At 49.6% G+C, this 22280-nt stretch overlaps 1 protein-coding gene across 1 annotated transcript in view; it reads right to left on the bottom strand.

Moving 5' to 3' along the window:
• ALX4 (ALX homeobox 4) overlaps positions 1-21421 on the bottom strand; it is a gene marked incomplete at both ends in the record, with an annotated part of 40435 nt that extends 19014 nt beyond the window's left edge. The window contains one exon of the mRNA XM_080345203.1: positions 21019-21421. Within this exon, the coding sequence (XP_080201329.1) occupies positions 21019-21421 (403 nt within the window). The remainder of the gene's footprint in view (positions 1-21018) is intronic.
• Positions 21422-22280: the final 859 nt, after the last annotated feature.

The raw sequence follows: 22280 nt of genomic DNA, 5'->3' as shown, positions 1-22280 counted from the left end.
GCATGTCACAAACAGCTGGGAAATAATTTGGAGTTTCTGCTCTGTCCTACTTGTGTCTCCACCTAAAATAATGCATATGAACCAAAAGCTAACTAGTACCTCTGAACTTATACGTGACCAGTGCTTGTCAGCCAAGGAAGATGGACGAGGCAGGCAAAGATCAGAAAGGGCTTTCAGTTTCCCTTTAGCTCTGAATTTGATACCTTTTGGGTAAGTACTCTACTCCTTCCAAGGCAATCTTGCATTTCCTTGCCATGCCCATGGTCACCTGAGTGTCTTGGCTTTTCTTAAATACCTGAGAGCTGGATGTGAGCACCTAACTGCTCTGAAAACCTGGCTTAATACTAAACAGGACAAAATATGGGAGCTAATAAAGAAAATATTCAGCATTACTAATATAGGACAAAGTATTTAATGGGATCATCTCAGTCATAGACTCATATGTGCTCACAGGCCAGGAGCTGTTTATTGAGAGTTAAGTCCAAAAGAGTCCACAGACCCTTGGGTAAATGAAAGGCAGAATATGCGGCTGTTACTGAAGACTTTCATTCTCCACAGACAAGCGCTACAGGCATTGTGCGGTTTTACATGCCCTGATGCACTGACCAAACATAGGGCCTCTATCCTGCTCCCATCTGAGCTGAGTGTCACTAACTGGCCCTCAGCATCTGGGGCAGCATCTGCCCCATCTGCCTGTCTGCCTTATTTTAGGATCATCCAGTTCTTTCAGGATTGAGTTTCTTTTAGAAAGTCTAGATATAGCAAGGTTGTTCCCTCTCTGATTGGAAATGGTGTCCAGCAGAGTTACATGAGGATAGTGTTTAAGGTAGCCAAGATTCAACCGCCCCCTGCTCTGAGGCCTTATAAAGCCCTGTACCTGCAGCAGGGAAAGGTAAGCGCTGGGGAGCTCTGAGGCTGATGTCAGGCAGTGCCAGTGGAAACACTGAGGGTTGTTCAGATGTGAGTGACAGATAAGGGTGATGCAGAGCTTAGGGCTAAGCTCTCACTCTGAAATGAAGAGCATAAGTGTCCCCATCAGATGCAGATTTATGTATTCATCTTAACCTCACCCATGCCCTTTGGCCACCACAAAGATCTGAAAAGATCCCTTGCCTGAGCACTGCAAGATAAAAGGGGACTCTTCACTGCAAGTTGTCATCTCCTCCAGAGCTTTGCCCTGCAGCCAGTCAGCACCTCTCTCTTCCCCACAACATGCCTCAGACATTTTCCCTGCAATTCGGATCCAAGGCTGAGCACTGGGTGAGCAGAACACCCACTCTGTTGGGGTGAGAGGGAGGGAGGCACAAAGCATTGTTGCAACCTTCTACAGCCTCAACGTGTGTTGTCTTCCACGTTAACCCCCCCACCAGCTGTCACATATGGCAGCAGATAGAAATCAGCCACTGAGTTAGAGGAGAGCAGGGGATGCTCCTTCCAGCTGGTGGGCATGACAGAGAAACAAAACCACCTGAAGGGAGGTGAGCCTTGCTCTAATGTCTGGCTATGGCACAGTTTCCCTGCTGCCAGATTGGAGAGTGATTCATCCCATCGTATGTGTCTGGGCCTGCCTGGACAGTGTTCATGCTGTTGGTCGGTCAGTCTGTCTGTCAGTCTGTCTCTCTCTGCATTCTTCTGTCTGTCTGCTTTGCAAAAGCAACCTCTTCACTGCAGAGGCAGCAATGCATTGCTGAAGTTCAGCTGCCTCCCAGAGGTGACTTTCAGTTGCCTGTTTTGTGCTGCTGGTAACAGGGCTGGAGCTGCAACCTGAAATAACTGGCAGGATAGAGGGACAGGAAGAGGGAGATTCAAGTCATTTTGTCACGAGCTGAGCAAGAGCTCAGCTGCCTCTGCATTATGGAGTCCTGTTTCAAATTAGTGACAGATGAGCTTCAAAAGGCTCGTAGGCACCGGCTGGGGAGGCATTTGAGCAGACTCTGCCTAGCTAAAGCAGCCAGCCTAATCCAGCAAAGCACTGCAGCATATGTATTTCCCTGGACTACCCTTATGCTTAATATGAAGTGTTTTGTACTTCAGATTGGTGATCAGACAAGCCCAAATAAATCTGCCCAGTGCAGTTCCTGTGCTGCTTCTTGTGCTTCCTGATTTGGACCCCCAGGTGACTCCATGGAGAAAAGCTGGGGACTTAAAAGTCTGGATGAGATGCTGCAGCAGCCCCATTGATAAGCAAGTACAGTGCATTTCAGGGCAACTTGGGTGCTACCATTTGTGATTGGAAATTGGAAAACAGTAGAGGATAGGAAGGCTAGGAAAGATAGGAAAGTAAAACCAGAAAACAAAGTTGGCTGAACCTCACTGTACCACAGAAAAGGTTGATTTTAAAACTTGGGCCAAAGTTTGGGCCAGGTTCTTTAAGAAAATAATTCTACTGTTCTTCAGTTTTATACAGCTGATTAATAAAGACAAACTCAGATGAGGGAAGAAAAACATTCAGCCATCCCTAAACCTGCTCATTCTTAGAACCACAGGTTAAACTTATTTCCATTCTGACTGCACATTGCAAAGCTCAAGGCCAGCCAGGTCTGCAAATTGCTAGTGTTCCTACGAGCACGAGTCTTTTAGAAGTATTCCGGAAATAAATCATGTTTTTGGCTACCAAGCCCATCAATTCACAGTCATTGGGGCTGGGTGGCAGGCTGGCAGCTTTTACTGGCAGAAAGAAAGAGGGCAGCAAAATCACAAACTGAAGCAAGCGGCACAACCAAACTGGGAACTTGCCAACCAAGAATGAAGACAAAATAACTGACAGCAAACCTGACAAGGGCAGGTTGTTTCTCCCAACATCTACACCCCTTTTCACTCAGTTGCTCAGGTCACCTGCTGCAAAAAAATCTTTGTGTCGTGGGGTCAGGGGCTGAGAACAGTGCTGCAGTCCTGTGGGGTTTTCCTGCTGAGGAGACACTGGTGGCCAGGGAGAGGTGAAAGCCTGAAGTCTCAGTAGGATCTGAGGGCACTGGCCACCCCTACTAGCCAGGGGCTGTTGCCCTTTGATCCTCATGAGTCCCCATGCAGTATATAGGCCTCAATGTCTCACTGACCAGAAAAGCTATTTCGAGGTATTGAGGTGCATAGCTGTGCGGCCTGGCCATGAACCACAGTGTGTCTACACTGTAGCTGGGGAGAAAGGGCAAAGAAAGAACAATCCATCTAAGACTGACCTGTCTGGAAACTCCAACTGGCCCTTAGACAGTTTAAACAAATATTTTTTTTAATTAGTCAGAATACCCCAGTCTTATATGTATCCCCAAAGAGTGTCATAAAACATCTACAGAAAGGACTCAGTTAACCTCTGCTGCCCTGCATTAGAGAAATATGTTTCAGCTCCAGTTAAACTGAAGGTTAATAAACTCTTGGCCTCCCTATGAGCCCTCCAGCTTCTGCAGCAGTCAGTCCTCCCTTGCCCTTGCCTGGCTCTGGGTCTATGTCCACTGCTGGCATTTGCCATGAAGAGCAGCTGCCAAAGTGCAGAACCATCAGCACTGCTCCAGGCTCTGAAGGAAGCCCACCATCAGTCATAGGCACTACACTGTCATGTCCTGCTTTTCTTTCTGTTGGGACCATGGGGAGGAGGAAAATGATGTTCAAAACTCTCCCCCCTTTCTCCTCGGCCCCAAAATCTAACACCCAGCCTAGTGCACTTTTATCTCTGGAGGGTTGACTCCACATCCTTCATATCACAGCAGAAAGAAGGTGCACGTTGCCCGTGGGAGCCGGGGTAATCTCTGTCCTTTGAATTATATAAACCACTGATGGAAGCTGCTGTGCTCAGGAAAATAAGGGCAACCCCTACTTCCTTCATGGTTTAAGTGCAATGCTTTCTTCATCTAAAAAAATACATATGTGCAGTTCAATAATCTCCTTTTAATGAAGTTTTGCCAGCTTGTCAAGGAGTAAAAATGATACTACATGACTTAGCCAATTACTTTCCTGCGACATTTGTGCAAGATGGTTCACAAAGGAAAAGGATGAAAATTATTTACAGAAGCAGCAAGGCAAAGGTTTATTGATAATAAGGCATCAAGAGGAAATGGGATGAATGTGCCTAATATTCCTCTAGTAAATGAGTAATGAATAGTATTCACAGCCAGCAGCTTACGTTTTTCATTTTGAGCTGTGAATAGCAAGATGCAGGGCAAATGACAGTTATTAAGAAAAAAAAAATACCCATTAGGTAGTACTGAACAAGAAAAACATCCACAGAAATGTGCTCTTACTTGTGAAAGGTGAATCATGAATTGCTCAAAGGGTAAACCGTGCTTGTCAAGTAATTCATTCCACTAAGCACTCTGAAGCCCGAGAAGGGGGATTTCATTTCACTTGAGGACTACTTTGCCTTGTGACACATTTAATTGTCACTAGGGGAAAAAAAAAAAAAAAAAAAGAAATAATCACATTTGCTTGAGTAAAGAGAATTTGGCTTACTTTCTTCTCCGCCCCTCCAATTCACTTCTCCCCCAGACTGCCCATGCCTGGTGAGCCACACTCCCGCAGTGCCCACCCTGCAGGTGCTCTCCAGCCTCTCCGCCCTGACCACTGACCAGCTGCAGCACTGAGTCCCTTTATTAAGCCACTCTAGGACCAAATTTTTCTGGGGACAGACTGGACCAGATAGGACATTTGCCCCACATGCTGTCACAGCTGCAGATTGTGCCAGGAGTCGTGTGGCTTCACCGGTGCCGACAGACTGCAGCTGCCTCTGCTAGCTGGGGTGGCCCCTGGCTGCTCTGCACCACAATTACACTTGATGCAGGAACCAAACACGTCTATAGGACATAGGAGGATGAGCAGGGAAAGCACCATGCAAATGGTTTTTGTGTCCTCCCTCTTATTTATTTTCTAAAATCTTTCTTGCTTCATGGGTCTTTGGATCATATATATTGCATCTCTACTGCCAGTGAACAGTCCTCCGTTTTCTTCTCCTCATCCGGAGTGTGAAGGCAATCCTTACTGCATCTCATCTGCACCCTGCCCAGCAGTGTCGTCTGGGTTTCCCGCAGCATTCGCCGAGCCATGGTGCAGGGTCACACAGAGATGCCTGAGCCACAGGGAGCCCGGTGAGACAAAGCACCCCTATTGCTCATGTTGTGTGGATGGCAAACCAAGACAGAGAGCCAACAAGTACAGAACAACTGCTCTGAGACACCTAAGCCTGAGTTTTACAAAGTACTTGTCAAGGTCTAATATTTTTATACCTTTGAGACAAAGGTCCTGTTGGCTTGAGTACACTTCTCAGTTGCCCTAATTCCTTTGTATCTTTACCATCCTGTCATAAGCCCCTGTTCATTCCAACACATGGCATACTCCCCAGTCTTCAGATCATTCTGCCACTTCCAGATTTCCTACCCAAGCCTTCTGCTGCTTCCCCAGATACAGCTTTTCTTGTGTCTGTAGTTAAATCAAATAATGTGCTCCCACACTTTGTCTGGGTCCAAGGAAGCCTGGACCATCTACTGGAGTAAATGGCCACTGCAAGAAGAGAGAGTTGAGCCTGGCTGGAAGCATACCCAGAATATGGGAAAACTGCAGTGTATTTAGGTGTGAAAATCAAAGCTGTCACTACTGAGTGAGTGAGAACCACAGCTCCCTAAGCCTTGTTCTTGGACACCATTTCAGAACAAAGACACGAAACACATTTCCTACCCAAAGCCCAGCTCCACTGCAAGTCTGAGGTTCTTGCTGCACTGCACACTGCACCAGAACTTTTGAAAAAAAAGATGTTGTCGGGTTTTCCTGACAAGGAGAAAACAAAATGGCTAGTTTTAGCTACGTTCTTGGAAACAGCTTAGTTGATTCAGATGAACTTTAAAAAAAAATAGTATTATAAACAGCCAGAGGCAAACAACTGCTGTGGGAGCATTTAGGCCAAATTGTTAAGTTTTGATTTAGTTAGAAGCAACTGGAGGCAGAATTTTGGTAGAGAGTGTCAGACAGTAGACACAAACAACAGTGACTCTGTTAACACACTTCCTAACAGAGAACAAAAAAATAATGAATCTCAAAAAGAGTGAAGCTCCTGGAGCACCACTAATTCTCAGCAGAACTGGATGATTACATGAAAGATGATGACCATGAAAATCAGCCTAAATTAAAAACTGTATCTACATCAGCTGAGCTCATGCCCACTTCTGTGTTTGTTTCCACTTAACATTCCAGGATGGGATCATATTGACATGAGGGACTGCAAATGTCAAGTAAGCATTAGCAAATACTTACAGAAATCATCTTTAGGAACTTGTGAAAAGGATTATTTGCCCCAGAAACCTACTTCTGCCAGTGATGCTTGGTCCAACCAGGTAACAGAAAAAACTCTTATGTGTCTGCCATGCACCTTCCACTCACCAGCACAGATCACGTTTCTGCTGCCTATTTCTTGCACTGATTGACATACACACACAGTCTGCTGACCAAAGATTACTCACAAACATCATCCCAACAGCAGTCCTGGAATCCAGACAAACCTCAAAAAAATCATACCTTGCTCACAGACGATATGCAAACAAAACACAAGGGACATTCGTTCCTCCTGCCCCCTGTCTCGCACAATACTCATTAGGGCAGCCCTTGTTTGGGAAGGTTTCTGATCTACACATGGGCATCCATGTGCTGACACAGGGCCCACCTCAGAATGACTCTGCCCGAAGAAGGTGCCATCCCCACACCAGTGCCACAACCAGAGCTTTGTTGTTTAAAAATTACACTTTCTGTCAAAGGCAGGAAGCAATGGAAGGCCTTAACAGTCTGAGGAAAAAGTGCCTTCAGGCAAGATGTCCGAGAGAGGAGAATAAAATACAGAACCATAAAACATGGGCTGTAACCAATTCATGTTGGAAGCACAGGTCTGAAAGATATGTACTGTTTCAGAGTTTCCTAGCTGAGAGTAAGCAAGATACCTCTTCATCCAATGCTGTCTTCCTCCACTCTCTAGAAATAAGCCTATCTGCAAGGGTCTTGAAAGAATGAAAATTAGGGAGAACAGATTCACGCTTCGGTTTCCAATGTCTGAGAACCTCTGGCACTAGTGGGGCCACTAGGCCTCCCAGGAGCTGGCCTCTGCTTCCCAAAGCCTCCCAGCTCCTGGGCTCAGAGCATTTGCAAGGAGAGCTGCTGGGAGCTGTAGTGAGTTGCTTTCTCCTTCCTTCTCATCTCGGACTGGGCTTCCCCTATGCCGTGTTCTCAGATTTACATTTGAGTCATGATTTTGCAGTCTTCACGAGAGTCAAACATGCCTGTACAGGAATGTGTGATTTCTGCTGCAATTCATTTTGTTCATAAGGCTCTCAGGAGAAGATATACAGTCAGACATAAATAATGGGGTTCCAAACTACAAAACTCCCTCAGTGAACATAGTTACAAGGCTGTAGCTTCCAAAAAACCGTGGTTTTAGAGCTAGGGTTTTAGCACTAGAGGAAACTGTGGAAAATCTCCATCCTGAAGAAGGGGTCAAAGAGCCACTGTGCTGTGCCTGTTGGTACTGAGAGGCTTGCCTGAAATCAGGGACTCTCTGAGTATTTGCAGCTCATATTTCCTGTTTTCCAGACCAAAGATGCAGCTTCCCAAATCAGCTTAAATCACACTGTCCTTCCCCATTGACACCTCCTACAGCTGATGAAGCTGAGGCTTATAAACAGGCATAGCATGACTGCTATACAGTCCAATTTGCTTCAAACTGCAGTACCTACTGGACTAAATAATCCTCCCCCGTAGGTAACTCCTTTGTAAAATAACTCCCAGCTAAGAGAGATGAGGGATGTGTGTGTGTAATTTTATGAAGAACATTATTTGATATAAATGGAAGAGAAAACCTAAGTGCTCCATCTTCTGTCAGTAGATGGGCTGTGATGTTCAGATGCCACAGTAGGAGGCTCTACAGATCACAACCAGCTGGGAGTGGTTAGGAAACCAACGTGTTGTCTCTTTATTTAATGGGCCTTGTCCCCAGGAGAAAACTCTGCCAGTGGGGGGGCTGTAGAACAGAGCTGCCTGTCTGAGGAAGGGGTGGTCTGTCTTGGTGTCTCTTCGTGCAGGACAGGGCGAGGAGTGGGCAGGGACAGCCCTGCTGGACTAACCCATGGTGCTATGCTGCTCTTGCTGCTGCACCACAGGGTCCCCTGCTTACCCTGTCCCCCCACTCCAGGTGTACCAAGCCTGCTCTGAGTGTGCTTCCAGCCATCCTCAGTGTTTTGGTGCCTTCATCTGGTGATTCCAGTGGCTTGCCCATGCTCACACCACCGCATCAGTACTTCTGGCACAGGGCTGAGTGAAAGGGAACTACTCCATTCGCCACAGCCAACCACCCCTGCAAAACTACCCCCTGCTTGGCCACCTGCCAACACAGCCCAGACCCATGGACCCACTTCATCTCAGAGTGTGGAGGAGTGTGAGAGCAACAAATTTAACTATTTACGTATTTATATTGGATTTTCATAGAGCCAGCTCAGACTGACTACTTCCACTGGGATGCCACTGCAGGTTTTTCAGCTGCTGCTGCTGCCCTGAGAAGGACTTCCCACCATAGCTTTTGTTTTAATGAAACCTGTGGGCTAAACCATGCCCTTCCCTGTTTTTCCCTGCTAGGGGAATAGCTTCTGTCAGACTCAACATCCACATTTGCATTCTTGGCTTTTGCGGCCCACTCAGTTCCCCTCATAACTCCTATAGGGAGAGGACCCACTGGCCTCTTACATGTTAACATGTGTATGTGGTCACTGCTGCACACCATGGTTTATCTGCTTGGGGCTCCTAATCTGTCGATCTCCACGAGATGTGGAATCAGCCAGGTTTCCATACGTGAGACTTCATCAGAGAACATATATGTTACCTGAAGCAATACTCACATTTGTTTGTCTCTAAAAAATTTGAGCCATTTCACTTTAAGATTTTTGCAGAGTCCAGATAGGCATGGCTGGTGCCACCAAATGGCTCAAATTTAGGAACTTCTTATGAGTGTGCTATGTTTCCTGGATAACATCTAAAGAAGAGACCTGGGGTCATGCTGCACTTTCCCTTTCTACTTCTCTGAAAGTCATTAAAATCAACAGAACAGATGAAGGGCTGGATTAGTCCTGGTTCTTTTGTTGCTCTCTTGTAAATTGTCTGACTGGTGATTCAGTTGTCCATTCAAGTTTCTGGTGCTGTGCAAGACACACTAAGGTCTCTTAGATGCTGACATGGGGCAAGCAGGTACCAAGGCATTGAGGCGCAGCACTGGGAGACCAGGCAGTGAAAATGGGGGCATCTAGGCCAGGTGCCATGCAGCTGGCTCAATGCCTCCTTCCACCACCAGCCAAGCTTCCCCGCTCAACTGCCTGTAGGATGCCAGGTACCTCCTATTGCATTTACTAGCATTTGACAAACCTACCAAAATACTTTGGCATCAAAGCCTCTCTGCCTTTTTGTATGCTCTTTGTGTCTAGGTCCCCAAATATGGTGAAAAATTTATCCCTTAGAAGCTTGGTTGCAATTACAGCCTCTTGGTTCCTTTTTGGGTAAACTTCAGGTCATTTTCTAAAGAAATCCATAGCTACCAACAAATATTGTCTGGCAGATTCTATCTCAGGCAAAGGCCCAACAACATCAAGAGCAATGAATCGCAGTAAGGTCCCCAGGAGACACTGCTCACTAGGGTTTCTCCCCATCTTTGGGGACCTACTTTTGAACTACATCTCATGCAGGAAATGCATTGCATTCCCTGTAGTAATTTTCCATCATCTGTCTGCATTTTCCTCAAAACCAATTCTGTCTTGGCTTGACTAAGGATTTTGCAACCTCTAGATATCCAATGGTTTTGACTTCGTAATGAAACCTCAGAACATCCTTTTTGAGTGTTTTGAGTAGGATGAGCTCTCATGAATGCTCATCACCCGATGTTTTATTTCTCCATCTCCTATACAACATTTCTTCTTCAAATCCCAAACTTTCCCACTATGACCAGAGACCTTTTGCCTTGCTACTCTGTAAACTGTCTATACTCCAAAGAAGACAGCATTGCTAAAGTTGTTGTTTTTTTTCAATCACACCTTGTTCTGATACCAGGGGGCTTTTTGAGGGACACTTTTAGCTCCCTGAAGTCTGCTTTTGCAAACCTGCATCTACTGAATGGAGCAGGAGTGTTTTCATTCCTGCAGACTATGAAAGAAAGGAGGAAAAAAAAGGATGCGGTCTCAGTCTTTTCTTGATGTTCTGCTGAGGGAGGTGTCTTCCCCCCCCCAAAAAAAAAAAAAAAGGCATTTGAACAAGGCATTGGCAAAACTAGTCTTTGGTGACTATGGTCTCATGCCAGTGCTGTCCCCACCCCACAGACACCCCCAGCTATGTTCAACAGAAACTTTTTCAACAACTCTTTTCAACAGTTCACCTTGCTCTGGGTTCAATTTCAGATCAGCAGCCTTGAGCTTTTGACAGCCTGTTTGTAAAGAGTTAAAGGGTTTCCTGTTCTTGTTAAAGGGTTTACCATACACTAGATATTCCCAGCTACAGTGCAGGGACTGGGTGTCTGGCCATGCAATTCCTGCTTTGTTGGTCTCTCAGGTTAGGGCTGCCTTACACAGGTGATGGGAGACTCAAGCTCCACTCCGCTATGGACTTCTGCTAACACCAAAGCCATTTTCACCTCCACTGTGGAAACCAAAATGAACATGTAAGGCACATGACAGATATTATTCATTAATGGTAAGGTGCAAGCATCATTTGATTAACATATTGCACAGCAAAGCTCTTGCTGGCCATTTTTTTTCTAACCAGAACAAAAGATGAGATCTAAGAACTGGCTACAAGCTCAAAGAGACAGCTCAGGGGCCTGCCCGTGGAGGCAGGCGCCACGGACAGATTGCCCAAACCTTTTTATTTCATATGAGCTGTGTCTTTAAAGGAAAACACAACAGGTTGAAAGCCCTGGTGCTTACTGACCAGGTCCCAAACACAGCAAGGTACATGCTGAGAGTTACTTCATCTCCCACCTTGGCTATGCTGAGCATTTTCTTGGATTCCAGTGGTCCAGTCTCCCACAGGCATTTCTCCCCAGGAAGGATGCTTCCCCCAGTCCCTGTCTTCCCTCGTACCAGTAGGGTGTCTCTATATTGGATTGTTCCATCATCTCCCTCTCTGTCTAGTTTCAGTTAGCAGCTACAGTACCTGAATGAGCATCTGCAATGCCTATAAATTACACAAGTGATAACCACTCTTTTGCTGCTTGGCCTCCCCCATAGCCCTTCCTCTGAAGTGGACCACTGCCAAATGTAGGTAAATAGGTTGTTCAACCAAGAACTCCAATTTTTGCCACCAAGGCCAAGGAAAAAGGGATTTCTACTACAGCCACAAAAGTACCCTTCCCAAAGGCAAACTAATTAAAGGCTACAAGGGAAGAGCAAGGTTCTCTGAACACCAACTTATTATAATATCCAGCCCTGAGTACCACAAAGCCTTGCTACAACCACAATTCTAACTTAAAACCAGCATCACTCAGCTTAGGATATGCAGCTTCAGGTCCCCCTGAGTCAAGACTGGGCCTTTCAGTACGTTTTTATGACTCTCTGTCCTGACTAGCCGTATAGTCATTAAAAGCCTCTCTGTGGATGTTTCCCCTCCCCATCAGAGCTGCATTTAACTGAGCTGCTGTACTTGTGTTTGGTGTTGTAGCAAATCCCTCATTGCTTTCTATGCTGCCTAAGTCCCTTTTTCAAATAGTTTGAAGTCGTATGAACTGGATGGAAATATTTTCTCTCTAGCACAGGACCTTATACCTCTATAAAGCAACCAGCTTCCCTCTCTTCCAGTAGCGTCTTTCCAACTTCAGTTCAAGGGCTGAAATGCAATATTTAAGCTCTACCATAAATCCCACACCTTCATGGAGCATTTCTGGCCTCCTGCACAGTCTGCCTAAATGTCTAGCAATTGGTCTATCAGCTATTTATCTTGGAAATCCTCACTGCTGTCTGGAGGCATGCGGAACACAAAATGTCTGCAGGTTCTCTGCCAATTTAGGTGAGTCTCTTCTTCCTCTTGCCTTCTAGCATTTGGCTGTGTCCTATCTAGCTCAGATGGATATCTGGCTCCAATCTGCTTACAAAGGTTCAGACCAAATCTTGATAAGCCAGGTTATGTCTATAATACAGTACTTCTCAGCTCTCAGGTATGGGTCTTTGCCACAGCTGTGCTCCTGACTCCACTCCAGGATGAGGTCTAGGCATGCTCCATCCTGGAAAAAGCTGGAGAAGAACCATACAGTGCTCCAGAGGGTCTCACAGCCTCCTGAACCAGAGACCAGCACTGTGGTCCAGGCTACAGAGTGTACCCTTGCCTCAGCATTTGGCCTCAGGCTCTTTTCTGTGAACAAGCACTGCAGAGTCAGGCTCCATCCAGCTCATCTTTCCAGCTGGCTGTGTGATAGGAATGGCTATGCGTTAGCCTCTCATGGAGTCCTTTCTCACATGGCATCACTGGAACTGGAAAATCTGATGCTGTGGGGTTCTCTGTGCTTGCAGAGCACACACACTGGAAATGGCCAGTCCCACGGGTGACCCAAGCCCTGCCTGGCAGACCCAACAGCCTGATACCAACTCCATGCCCAGCAGGCTGGTACCCTGGTGAGCCTTTGGCTCCCTTTTTTAAATGGTTTTCTGTTCTTTCAGAAACCTTGCTGTGGCTCAGGCTACTGTTAAGTTTCAGGCTTAATAAAATTTTCTCATTTCACCTGTTTTGTGAAATGTCTTCTGGCTTGTGGCATGTGTGCTCCCCAGCACCTCGCAGAGTCAGGGTCTTGCAGCTGACCTTTTAGATCTCTCTGGACACTGTCCCAGCATGGAGTCATTCTCTGATTGTTTTTCACCCTTTACTGGAAAATTCCCGATATTGCCCTCACTCCCTGTGCACAGTTTACAACTTTGGTTTGTTTTGGTTTGATTTCATACTAGTGTGAATTCCTTTCACTTTCCACTGCTCCTGAAAAGATTAGATGTCTTCAAGCACCTTTGTTATCTGATCCCTCTTGCATCAAAAGAATATACACGGTTTCCCGTTTCCCCCTTTGGAAAGTGCATCCTACCCAGGGACACCAGCATCACTGCTCCTGACTGAAGCAGTCAGCCAAAATCCCAAGTCCTGAGGAAGCAGCTTCCACTACAGGGAGGAACTGATGAGACCTGAGGTATTTCTTGTATGCAGCAGCATTTGCTCACGAAGTCCTATCTCCCTAAACAAAACAGCAATCAGATAGGAGTTATTTCAAGACAAGATTATTTTATTTCCTTCAGACAGAAGCCCACCTGAAATTTTTGTTCTGTCTCTTCCTTGGGTTCCTCATTTCCCATTGAAGGCAGTTCTCTGATGGGCCTTGACTTTCTGTTAACTCCCCTCCTTTAGTTTCATAGCATTTTCAGACTGTTACTGAATAAAGGCGGTTGCTGCCTTCATCAGCTTCACAGCATTTTCACCCAGCCTTAATACATAACATGTCTACCAATGACTAAACCAGTTTACCTTCAGGCTCCATCACCAGCTAAAAACTCATGTGCCTTACAACTAATGAACACAGTTGTTGCTAATAAAGAATATATTTAGAAACAATACTGATTCAACCATCTGTTTCCAGCAAGCAGATTAACTGCAACAGGATAAACCCTTAAACTGCATCTTTATCAAAAAAAAAAAAAAGAAAAAATCAGATGTAAACAGGCTGCTGAGTTAGACGGTGCAATGGTCTTTGACCAGTGCAGATAAGGAGAGACCATAGCTCATGACATAACAGCTTGTCATGGCTAAATCCTGCTGAGACCTGAAGACAGCAGCTACTAAATGTTGAATCACAGCTATTCTCAACGGGGAGATAAAGAATTTGATGTAGGCCATAAAATCAGTTGCAGACCATCCTCCATAATAGTGCTGGGTCTGCCACTGCTCATCACCTTTCTAAGATATCTCCTTCCCCCCCCGCGACTCATCTTATACATCTCTGTTCCTTTCTCCCCCCATCCCTCTCCACGATTCCTCGCTGACCTGTCTCTCTTTGATAAAGAAATGGCCCTAGAAATATCACTGTGATCACAATTGCTCTTTCACATCATGTCTACTTATGTAATAGTCAAAATATGAAGATGATGTGCAAGTATGAATGAAAACACAGCCAGACAGAATCACCAATGTATATAATAGCATTGATTCATCTGAACTTTTAGGCAGAAAATAAAGTGCATGTCATTTGTGTAATATATGTAGGTAGCTTTCCTCCTTTACTTATGAACTTTCATTTACAAGTTGAGGCAGCTGAGAGACATGTAACTATAGTAAATTACTGTAATGCTTTATTAATATGAAATGTTCTCATCCATCTCTTTAGTAAATTATTCTCAAGTCACAAGAGTCCTATATTAGCTACATTATTGTTCAGGCTTCTAATCCAGAATTATTTATCTTTTTCTCTTGAAAATATATCTACATGAAGATATTAAGATATTTGCTTTACAAGCTGATTAACAATTGAGATGGGATTTTTTTTTTTTCCTCCAAATGTCTGGGAGGAATACCTCAGATACACATGAATTTTGAGACAGAGATTTCTCAGCATTTTCTGAAAAGCAATGACCAACCCATATCTTGTTTTGGACAATATAGGTTGCCCACGCTGATGAGTTGCTTTTTAAAGATCAGACCATTAATGTGGATCGGCAGGTTAAGCCTATTTAATGCACTGAGGGTCCTGAGCATATGATAACACACCAGTTGCTACAGCTTCTTGCACCCAATAAGGACCTGGCCGTCAGGAAACCTATGTTCAGTCCCCTCCAAAATCAAAGACAATAGCTGTGAGCTACCCAGCTCTGGCCGTGGGCTGCTTTCTCCAGCCCCGCGAGACCCTCCTTCTGCAGGAGCCACGGCCCTGCGAAGGTCACACTGATGCCACTGAGTGGCGACAGCTCCACCTTTCACAAACCACTAGCAGGTTTTGAGTCTCAGTTTTTCCGACTGCAAAATGGGAAGAAAAGTCTCCTACTACTACAGGATGCATCACACTTTCAACCTGAGCATTACTGCAGCTACCCAGACGCCCGGAACAGGATAATAAAGTGGCTTAAGGACACCAAGGAGCGGCAGTGGCTAAAGAGCTGGGAACTAGCGCGATCGAATGGATAGTGTTGTGGCTGGAGATGTCCTTTAGCAGCAGACCCTGGCTCCGAGCCTCCCAGACACCACCTCCCTCTTACAAGGGAAACTCATCATGGCTTTGAACGCAGGGCTTGGAAAAGAAATATATCTTCAAGATCTGAGGGATTGAAGTCTGCACATTAGCCCCCCTTAAACCCTGAGAGCATTTAACTTGGGAGGTTAGAAACCACAGCCAAAGAAATCTCTTTTGATTCACAACTTGTTTTGAGCAGTCACCCATAAAGCAGCCAGTGAATCACTCCAGCCAGTTAGTCATGCAACCACACTGAATGTACACTCAAAAGGCAGCACAAAATAAACAGCCTGCAGCTCCAGATAACACACACACAGCTCATTTGCGCTATCTGGCATCAGCATATATTGTTAATAGGACTCCTACACCAAACCCTTAGGAAAAGATGCACTCAATAAGCATCTCCAAATCTCTCACCCCATCAGTATTTTTCTCGTCTGCTTCGCACTGCGTTGCTTTCAAAACAATTAGGACTAGTAAAAGTTTTAAGACTCTCTCTTTCCGCACCCTAGTAACGTCCTGTCGGGGTTACAGGCTTGCGCTGCAGAAGTGTAGGGCTAAAGCGGAGTTAATCTCAGTCAGCAGCGGACAAATCGAAAATAGACAGCTCTAGTGAGAAAATAAATTTTCCTGCAAGAAGGGAGAGGCAGGAAGAGAGAGGAGGGAGGCTCCCAGTCCTTTGACACATGAGCGTTATAAACAGCTCGGGTCAGGAATCCTGTAAAAGTCTCCAGCCAGATCTACCGTCCAAGTCAAGAGAAGCGCAAAACATCTTTGGAAAAAGCCGCGAATAAATCTTCCTGAGCAGCCGGGGTAAGGAGTGTGAGCCCTACCTTCACGTCCTGCTCCCTGAGGAAATCCCGCAGGTTTCCGCGGAGGAGATCCCGCACCTCCGAGAGTCTGTTCAAACAGAGGCTTAACCAAACTCCTGGTGAGAGCTCCCTCCCCTCCCTGGGAGGGTGCCGGAGCCCTTGAATGGCAGATCTGGTGGCCCTATTGTGAAAAAGAGAGGGCGATTGCCAGGGCGGCGTCAGCAGCACGCCGGGAGCCGCCGGCCGAGCCTCGCAGGGCAGCCGGCCCTGCAGCACCCGGGAAGGGGCCGGCCCCGCCGCCCGCTCCCCTCCAGCTCGCCTCCCCGCCCGCACTGTCTCCGCTCGCTGCCTCTTCGCCCTGATGGCCGGCAGGGACCGGGATCGGGACCCGTCCCCCCTTTCTCCCTCGCGCCTCCCTCCCGCATCCTTCTCCCCTTTATACGTTCCTTGTTGCCCCCCGCGGGGATCAGCGCAGCAGCATCTCCCCATTCCCTGCCCCCCCGCACCTCGCCCCACCGGGGTGCGGGGGGAGCCCACGCACACCCCGCCTGCCTCCCCACCGGCGCTTTCATCCGCGGGGAAGGAGCCCGGGCAGAAGCCGAGAGCCCGGATCAAAGCTGAGGGGGGAAGAAAGTGTAGGGCAGGGCCTGAGCGTCCGCCGCAGCCCGGGATCCCCCCCCAAAGCACTCTGCACCCGGCGGCCGAGCGAGGGGCAGCGGTCTCCTCCCCGGGCCGGTGGCGGAGCGTCTCCCGCGGAGATTCGCAAAGGGGCGGACGGAGGTTGGGGCGGGGGGCATGACATTCCTAGACCCCGGTGGGGAGGCACGGCATCGCCCGATGTGGAAGAACCCTGCAAGAGTATCGGGGAGAACACATGGCCTCAGGTGCCCCCTCCCGCTGCGTCTGGAGCCAGGGGGAATTGGGGGGATGTCGCCGGTCCTCCCCGGCGCACGGCGAGCTCCACATCGGCGGGGGCTCGGCGCGGAGCGGCGGGGAGCCCCGAGCGCTTGACAGCGAGCGGTCTCTCACGGGAGGCGGAGGGGGGACCGCCAGCGAGCTCGTTCCTGCCGTGCCTGCAGTTTACATTTCATTAGAGGGAGGAGGAGGAGGAGAAGTGCATTAAAAGTGTCAATTTAAAAAACCACGCAGCGAGTCTCTGATTCCTACGGCAGTTGCTTTCTGCACTTCTATTAATAACACACTTTAGGCGGCACTTTTTATTTGCTCACTAAATAAAAGAAATGACCGTTATTTGCATAACTCGGCACTTCAAGAATTTCCTCTGTTAGAGAAAGCCCTTTTCCTTTCTCCCGTCTCCTTTGGGCAAACATCCCCATCACATTCGCCTTCACTCTCTAAACGATGCTTTTTTCCAGTCCGTATTTCTAGACAGCAATATACATATATATTTGTGCGTGTATGTAGATATATGTACACATATGTTTCAAGACATATAACTTACTTCAGCTTCACGCAGTAGAAATAGCAAGTCAGATTACTACAGCACATAAATCACTCGAAAGCTTTTTCCCCTCCTAAGCCAAGATATATAACCTGTTCTGAGGGCTTTTATTTAAGATTTCGTCTATAATTGCCGGTGCCGGTCTGCGGGATAATTCGTACCCCCCTTTTGAGGGCAGGGAAAGTGAGGGAAGCCGTGCGAGGCCGCCGGCCCGTCGGGAGCGCAGGCAGGGATGTGAGCGGCGGGGCAGAGGGGAGCCCCGCCGGACACTGTCCCAGGGCCATGCAGGCAGCCGCCGCTCCGGGAGGACCGCGGTGAGCCCGGCCGGGAGCCAGGGCCGCACAGTGCCATCGGCCCTGCCAGCAGCCGCTCTGGAAGCTCTTCAGCGACTGCGCCCATGTCCTCCGTGTATTTACAGCCGCAGCTCTCTCTGGCCTATATTTATCCGTACAATGCAATGGAAGGGCTTAGATCTAGAAATAGAAGCCGAGAGCAATAGATGGCAGGCACGGGCTTTTTATAACTCGCAACGACTTGTTTATTAAAGAATTATAATAAAATTAAACAAATAGGAGGAGACATCGGCTCCCGCCGCCTCGCGGGGTGCCTGCTGTGCACGCCGTGCCTCCTCCCGGCCCGGCCCCCCACGCTGCCCGGCCACTCCGTGCTGTGCTCCTCCGGGTGCTCTACGAGCGAGGAGGAGAAAAGTGGAGGCGAGAGCCGGGTGCGACGAGGGGGTCTCCTGGGCAGTGCGGAGACAGGCCCGGGGGATGGGCCCACAGCATCTCCGGGCTCACCTTCGGGCGCGATGGGAAGCCGGCCGCCTGGGCACTGCCCGTTTTGTCCGCCTCGGGTTTTCTTTTCCGTCTCTCTTTTTTTTTTCTTTCTTTTTTTTTTTTTTTGGGGGGGGGGAGGATGGTGTGAGGGGGTTGTGTTGTTTTTTAAATTGAGCCCCAGCATACCCCTCAGCCCCGGCAATCAGGAGCCTGGGGAGCCACAAGTGCCCGCCGCCGCCGCGCTCCTTCCCCGTCCGCACAACGTGCACGGCAGCACCAGCACCGAAGCGGCCGCGGGGGCTCGGCGGGCGGCGCAAAGCAGCGGGGCAGCTGCCTGCACCCTGGCTCCTCGGGCAAAAGCCTGCGCGTTAGCTGCCGCGCTTGTGCCCGCAGAGAAGGAGGACGGCTGTCTCTTCCCTCACTCTCACCCACGCCGAGGGTATTTACCCAGGCACGGTGATTTCCCGATTCCGGTACCTTTTGGCGGGCGCAGGCTTTCCTGGGGCATAAGGCCTCTGCCCAAGGTTTTAGCCGGCTGGGAGAAGGCAGAAAGGCGCCTACGGGTGCTGCAGTCGCTCTGCGAAACCCTGATCTAGCTATCATCAAGGAGTCTCTTCAATCATTAACCATTATTATTATTATTACTATTACTGTTAATTATCCTCGCGGACCCATGTGTCTCTTATTACAACCCATCGTCCCAAACCACATCACACGGGTCTCGGAACAAGCGCGGGTCTGGGCCGGGTCGGGCCACCCGCCGCGGGGTTTCCACTGAAGTCAAGCCCAGAGCTCTGCTTAAAAGTAAATCTGGGGGGACCCCAGCGGCTTTAAGCAGGGTGACAAATTTGTGCGGCTCTACCGGAGGTTGTAATGTGTCATCTCAGGCTAAGCCGGTGCCCTGGCCTCTGCCACTTACAAAAACAAGAGATCCGGTTAGCACGGAGGAGGTGGCAGGGCAGGGCGGTGGGCACCAGAGGCTGCCCCGTGCTGCCACTTCGTCCCACGGCCGATGGGAGGGGATCCCTCCCGTTCGGGGCCACGCGTTGTCGCGGAGCTCCCCGGCCTCATCGTGCCCTTTTTCCCCGTAGGCCCCGGTTTGACCCCGAAGGCCTCCGCAGATGTGGATGGAGCCTTGGTGCCGGCATGGGGTTGTCCACCCACGGGACTAGGGAAGAAAGAGAGCGTGCAAGAGGAGAAAACCCCAGCGTAGGCCGCGGCCAGAACAAATGCGAAAGCTCCTCAGCCCCGCGGGGCCAGAGGCGGGAGAGCGGCCGCGCTTCCCGGGTGCGGGTAGGAGCCGTGCGGCCGCGGCAGCAGCAGAGCGCGGCCCAAGGTGCAGGTACGGGCCCGATCCCTGCCCGGCCCGGCAGACAGGGAGCAGCGTGGACGGGCGCAAGGTGGACGGGCTCTGCCTGCGCTCCCGGGCACGGCTGCCGGGCGAGGACTTCACGGGTGCTGGGGGGAGCATAGCCCACGGACCTGGATCCGGGAAGGGGTGCGAGGTCCCCTTGGCTGTACGCAGCAGGTGATGGACGGCGCCTGAGCGCGGCCTGGCACGCCGAGGTTTGGGAGACGGGCAGGGAGAAAGCGCCTCTGCCTCCTTTTAAGTCTAGAAACGGGGAAAAGGAAAGTGTGTGGGGAGAAAGAGAAAGCGAAGAGGGCAAAGAGTACCCAAAAACTACGGCGGGAGCCTGGGTTGCGGGAACTGGGATCACCGGCCGACCTGGCTCCCCTCAGTCATCTCCCGTCTTAGGGACACCTCGGAGACCCCGACCCCACCTTGTCCTTGTCCCTGCCCGGCGGGGTCATGGTGGATCGGTGCACCGAAGATGGGGACACGGCCACCGCCCTTCAGCGGCGAGGCGCTGAATCCAGATCGGGGCAACATTTTTGTGCCCTCGTAGAGAACACTGGGAAGGAAAGGAAGAGATTTAATTCCCACTTCTCCATGGGAAACAAAAAAAGGGCTTCTTGTTGATGTGTTGTTGTTTGTTTGTTTGTTTTTCTGTCTTTTTTAGTTAGTTTGTTTCCTGATCACCTCGATACAGCGCAAGCCTCCCGAAGAAACCTTTTAAACCCACGCTCTGACGAGACATGAGAAACGACCCTATTCAAGGCTGTCCTGACGAGCGCCAGCGCAAGGGAGTATCTTAATTGACGCTAATGATCGGCGGAGAGAATGTGAGCGGGTTATCTGCAGCCCGGCAGAAATCAATTAGGGGAGTGGCAATTAGAGGAGAAAGTGAGAGACAGGAAAGTGGGGGAGACCGTTACAGAAGATTTCGGTGAAATTTTCCAGAAATTCTCCCTTTGGAAGACGGTCCCCGCAGAGAGTATTTTGCGCAGCCCTGCGGTCTGCTCTTTTCTTTCTGTTTCTGTCCCAGTTCACGGCGGATTTCCCTGCACTGCCAAAGAGCTAGTGCATTCCGGGAGCGCATGGGGTCCGCTCAGAAATAACGACTAAAATCACGGCAAAGTAGGACAAGGGGGAAAAGCGGCTTCCCTCGAACATTGTGGGCTCCAGACCCAGCTGCTCGGGGCGGGCGGCTGTGCCCACCGCAGCGGGATGGGGCTGCCCGCGGGCGAGCTGCGCTCCGCCGCCACGGCCGACGCGCTGCTCGGCGCGCCGAAGCCGAGCAAGGTCTCCTTGACCCCGGGAGGATTTGTCCTGTCGGGCAGCCGTCCCCTCCTCCCGCCCCCGGGGGGCCCTTTCCAGCCCCGGGCGTCTCCCTCCGGTTTCGGCCCCGGTGCTTCCCCCGCCGCACGCCAAGGACTCACCGTAACAGGAGACCTGCAGAGCTCCGTTGTGGCCGCTGCTCTCCTGCAGCTTGAGGTTGCTCTCCGGGGGGGTTTTGCACGGACCTCTCTGCATGTAGAGGTGCGGCGGCTGCTGCTGCTGCTGCGGAGGGTATTTGTTAAAGGCGGCCGGAGCCCCGGCGGAGCCGGGAGCCTGCACACTGCCATCCAGGGACTGACATTCCTGCTGGCTGTAGCGGCTCCGGCACTTAGTGCTGCTGTCACCAAAGCCTTGTCCTTTGCTGGCCAGGAAAGTAGGGCTGAACTTGTCACTTGCTTGAAATGCCCTAAAAGGCGAGGAGCCTTCTGTGCCCTGGGAGGCTGCGTTGTAGTAGGAATCCATGGCAGCCGGATCACAATAAGAAACACAAGTATCAGCATTCATTCCTAAAATTAAAAGGCCCGAGTGTCCTTAATGCTCTTGGAGGGGCACCAGGAACCTCTTTTTCTCTCTCCCTCTCATACACACACACAGCTGGGCCGGGGAGCTCTAAGAGGATTCAGATGTTCTTGAAAGCTGACCAGATCTCCAAGCCCCCTTAAGATCTCGCACAGTAAAAGGGGTCTTTTTCTTTCCCTCCCTCTCTCTCTCTCTCTCTCTCACACACACACACACTCACAGACACTTGCCCTCCGTCTCTCCCTCCAAACTATCTAGACACTAAAGAGGCTCTTCTCTGCACTTCCCCCCCCACACATAGGAGGGAAAAAAAAAAAAAAAAAAAGAGAGACCTCTCCCCCAATTAATATGTAGATGATGACAGTGGAGGGGAGGGGGCCCAGGAAGGGGGGTGTGTGTACGTGCAGGGGATGTGTGGAAGCGGAGGGGGGTGGAGGTCATATCTTTTGCGTTAAAAAGAAAAAAAAAGTCCAAAAGTTTTTATGATTAAAAAATAGAAAATCAAACAGATGACATGAACGCCACGAAGGGATGGATGTGGTATCCGCGCAGGCGGAAGCACCAGGGACGATTCAATGGTCGTGACATGACACGCTCTGTTGGTCCCGGCCCTCTCCGCCCCTCACTGCCCCCAGCTGCGGGGACCGCCGCCTCCGCGGCCCCCTCCTCTATATTAAAGGCAATACAGATTTCCCCCGCAGCTATATGCCTTTAAGCCTTCCCCCCCGTTAACCCCTTCAGGGCCGGCAGCTTCCCAGCGCTGCTGTGAGCCACTGGCCTCTCCGGGCACGGCGGTGCCGCGCCCGCCCCGCACATCGCCAGGTGAGCTCTCCGCGGCGTCTCG

Source organism: Nesoenas mayeri (assembly GCF_963082525.1).
Source record: "Nesoenas mayeri genome assembly, chromosome: 5".
NCBI classification, from domain to species: Eukaryota; Metazoa; Chordata; class Aves; order Columbiformes; family Columbidae; genus Nesoenas; species Nesoenas mayeri.
This window is presented reverse-complemented; position numbering and strand designations above follow the sequence as displayed.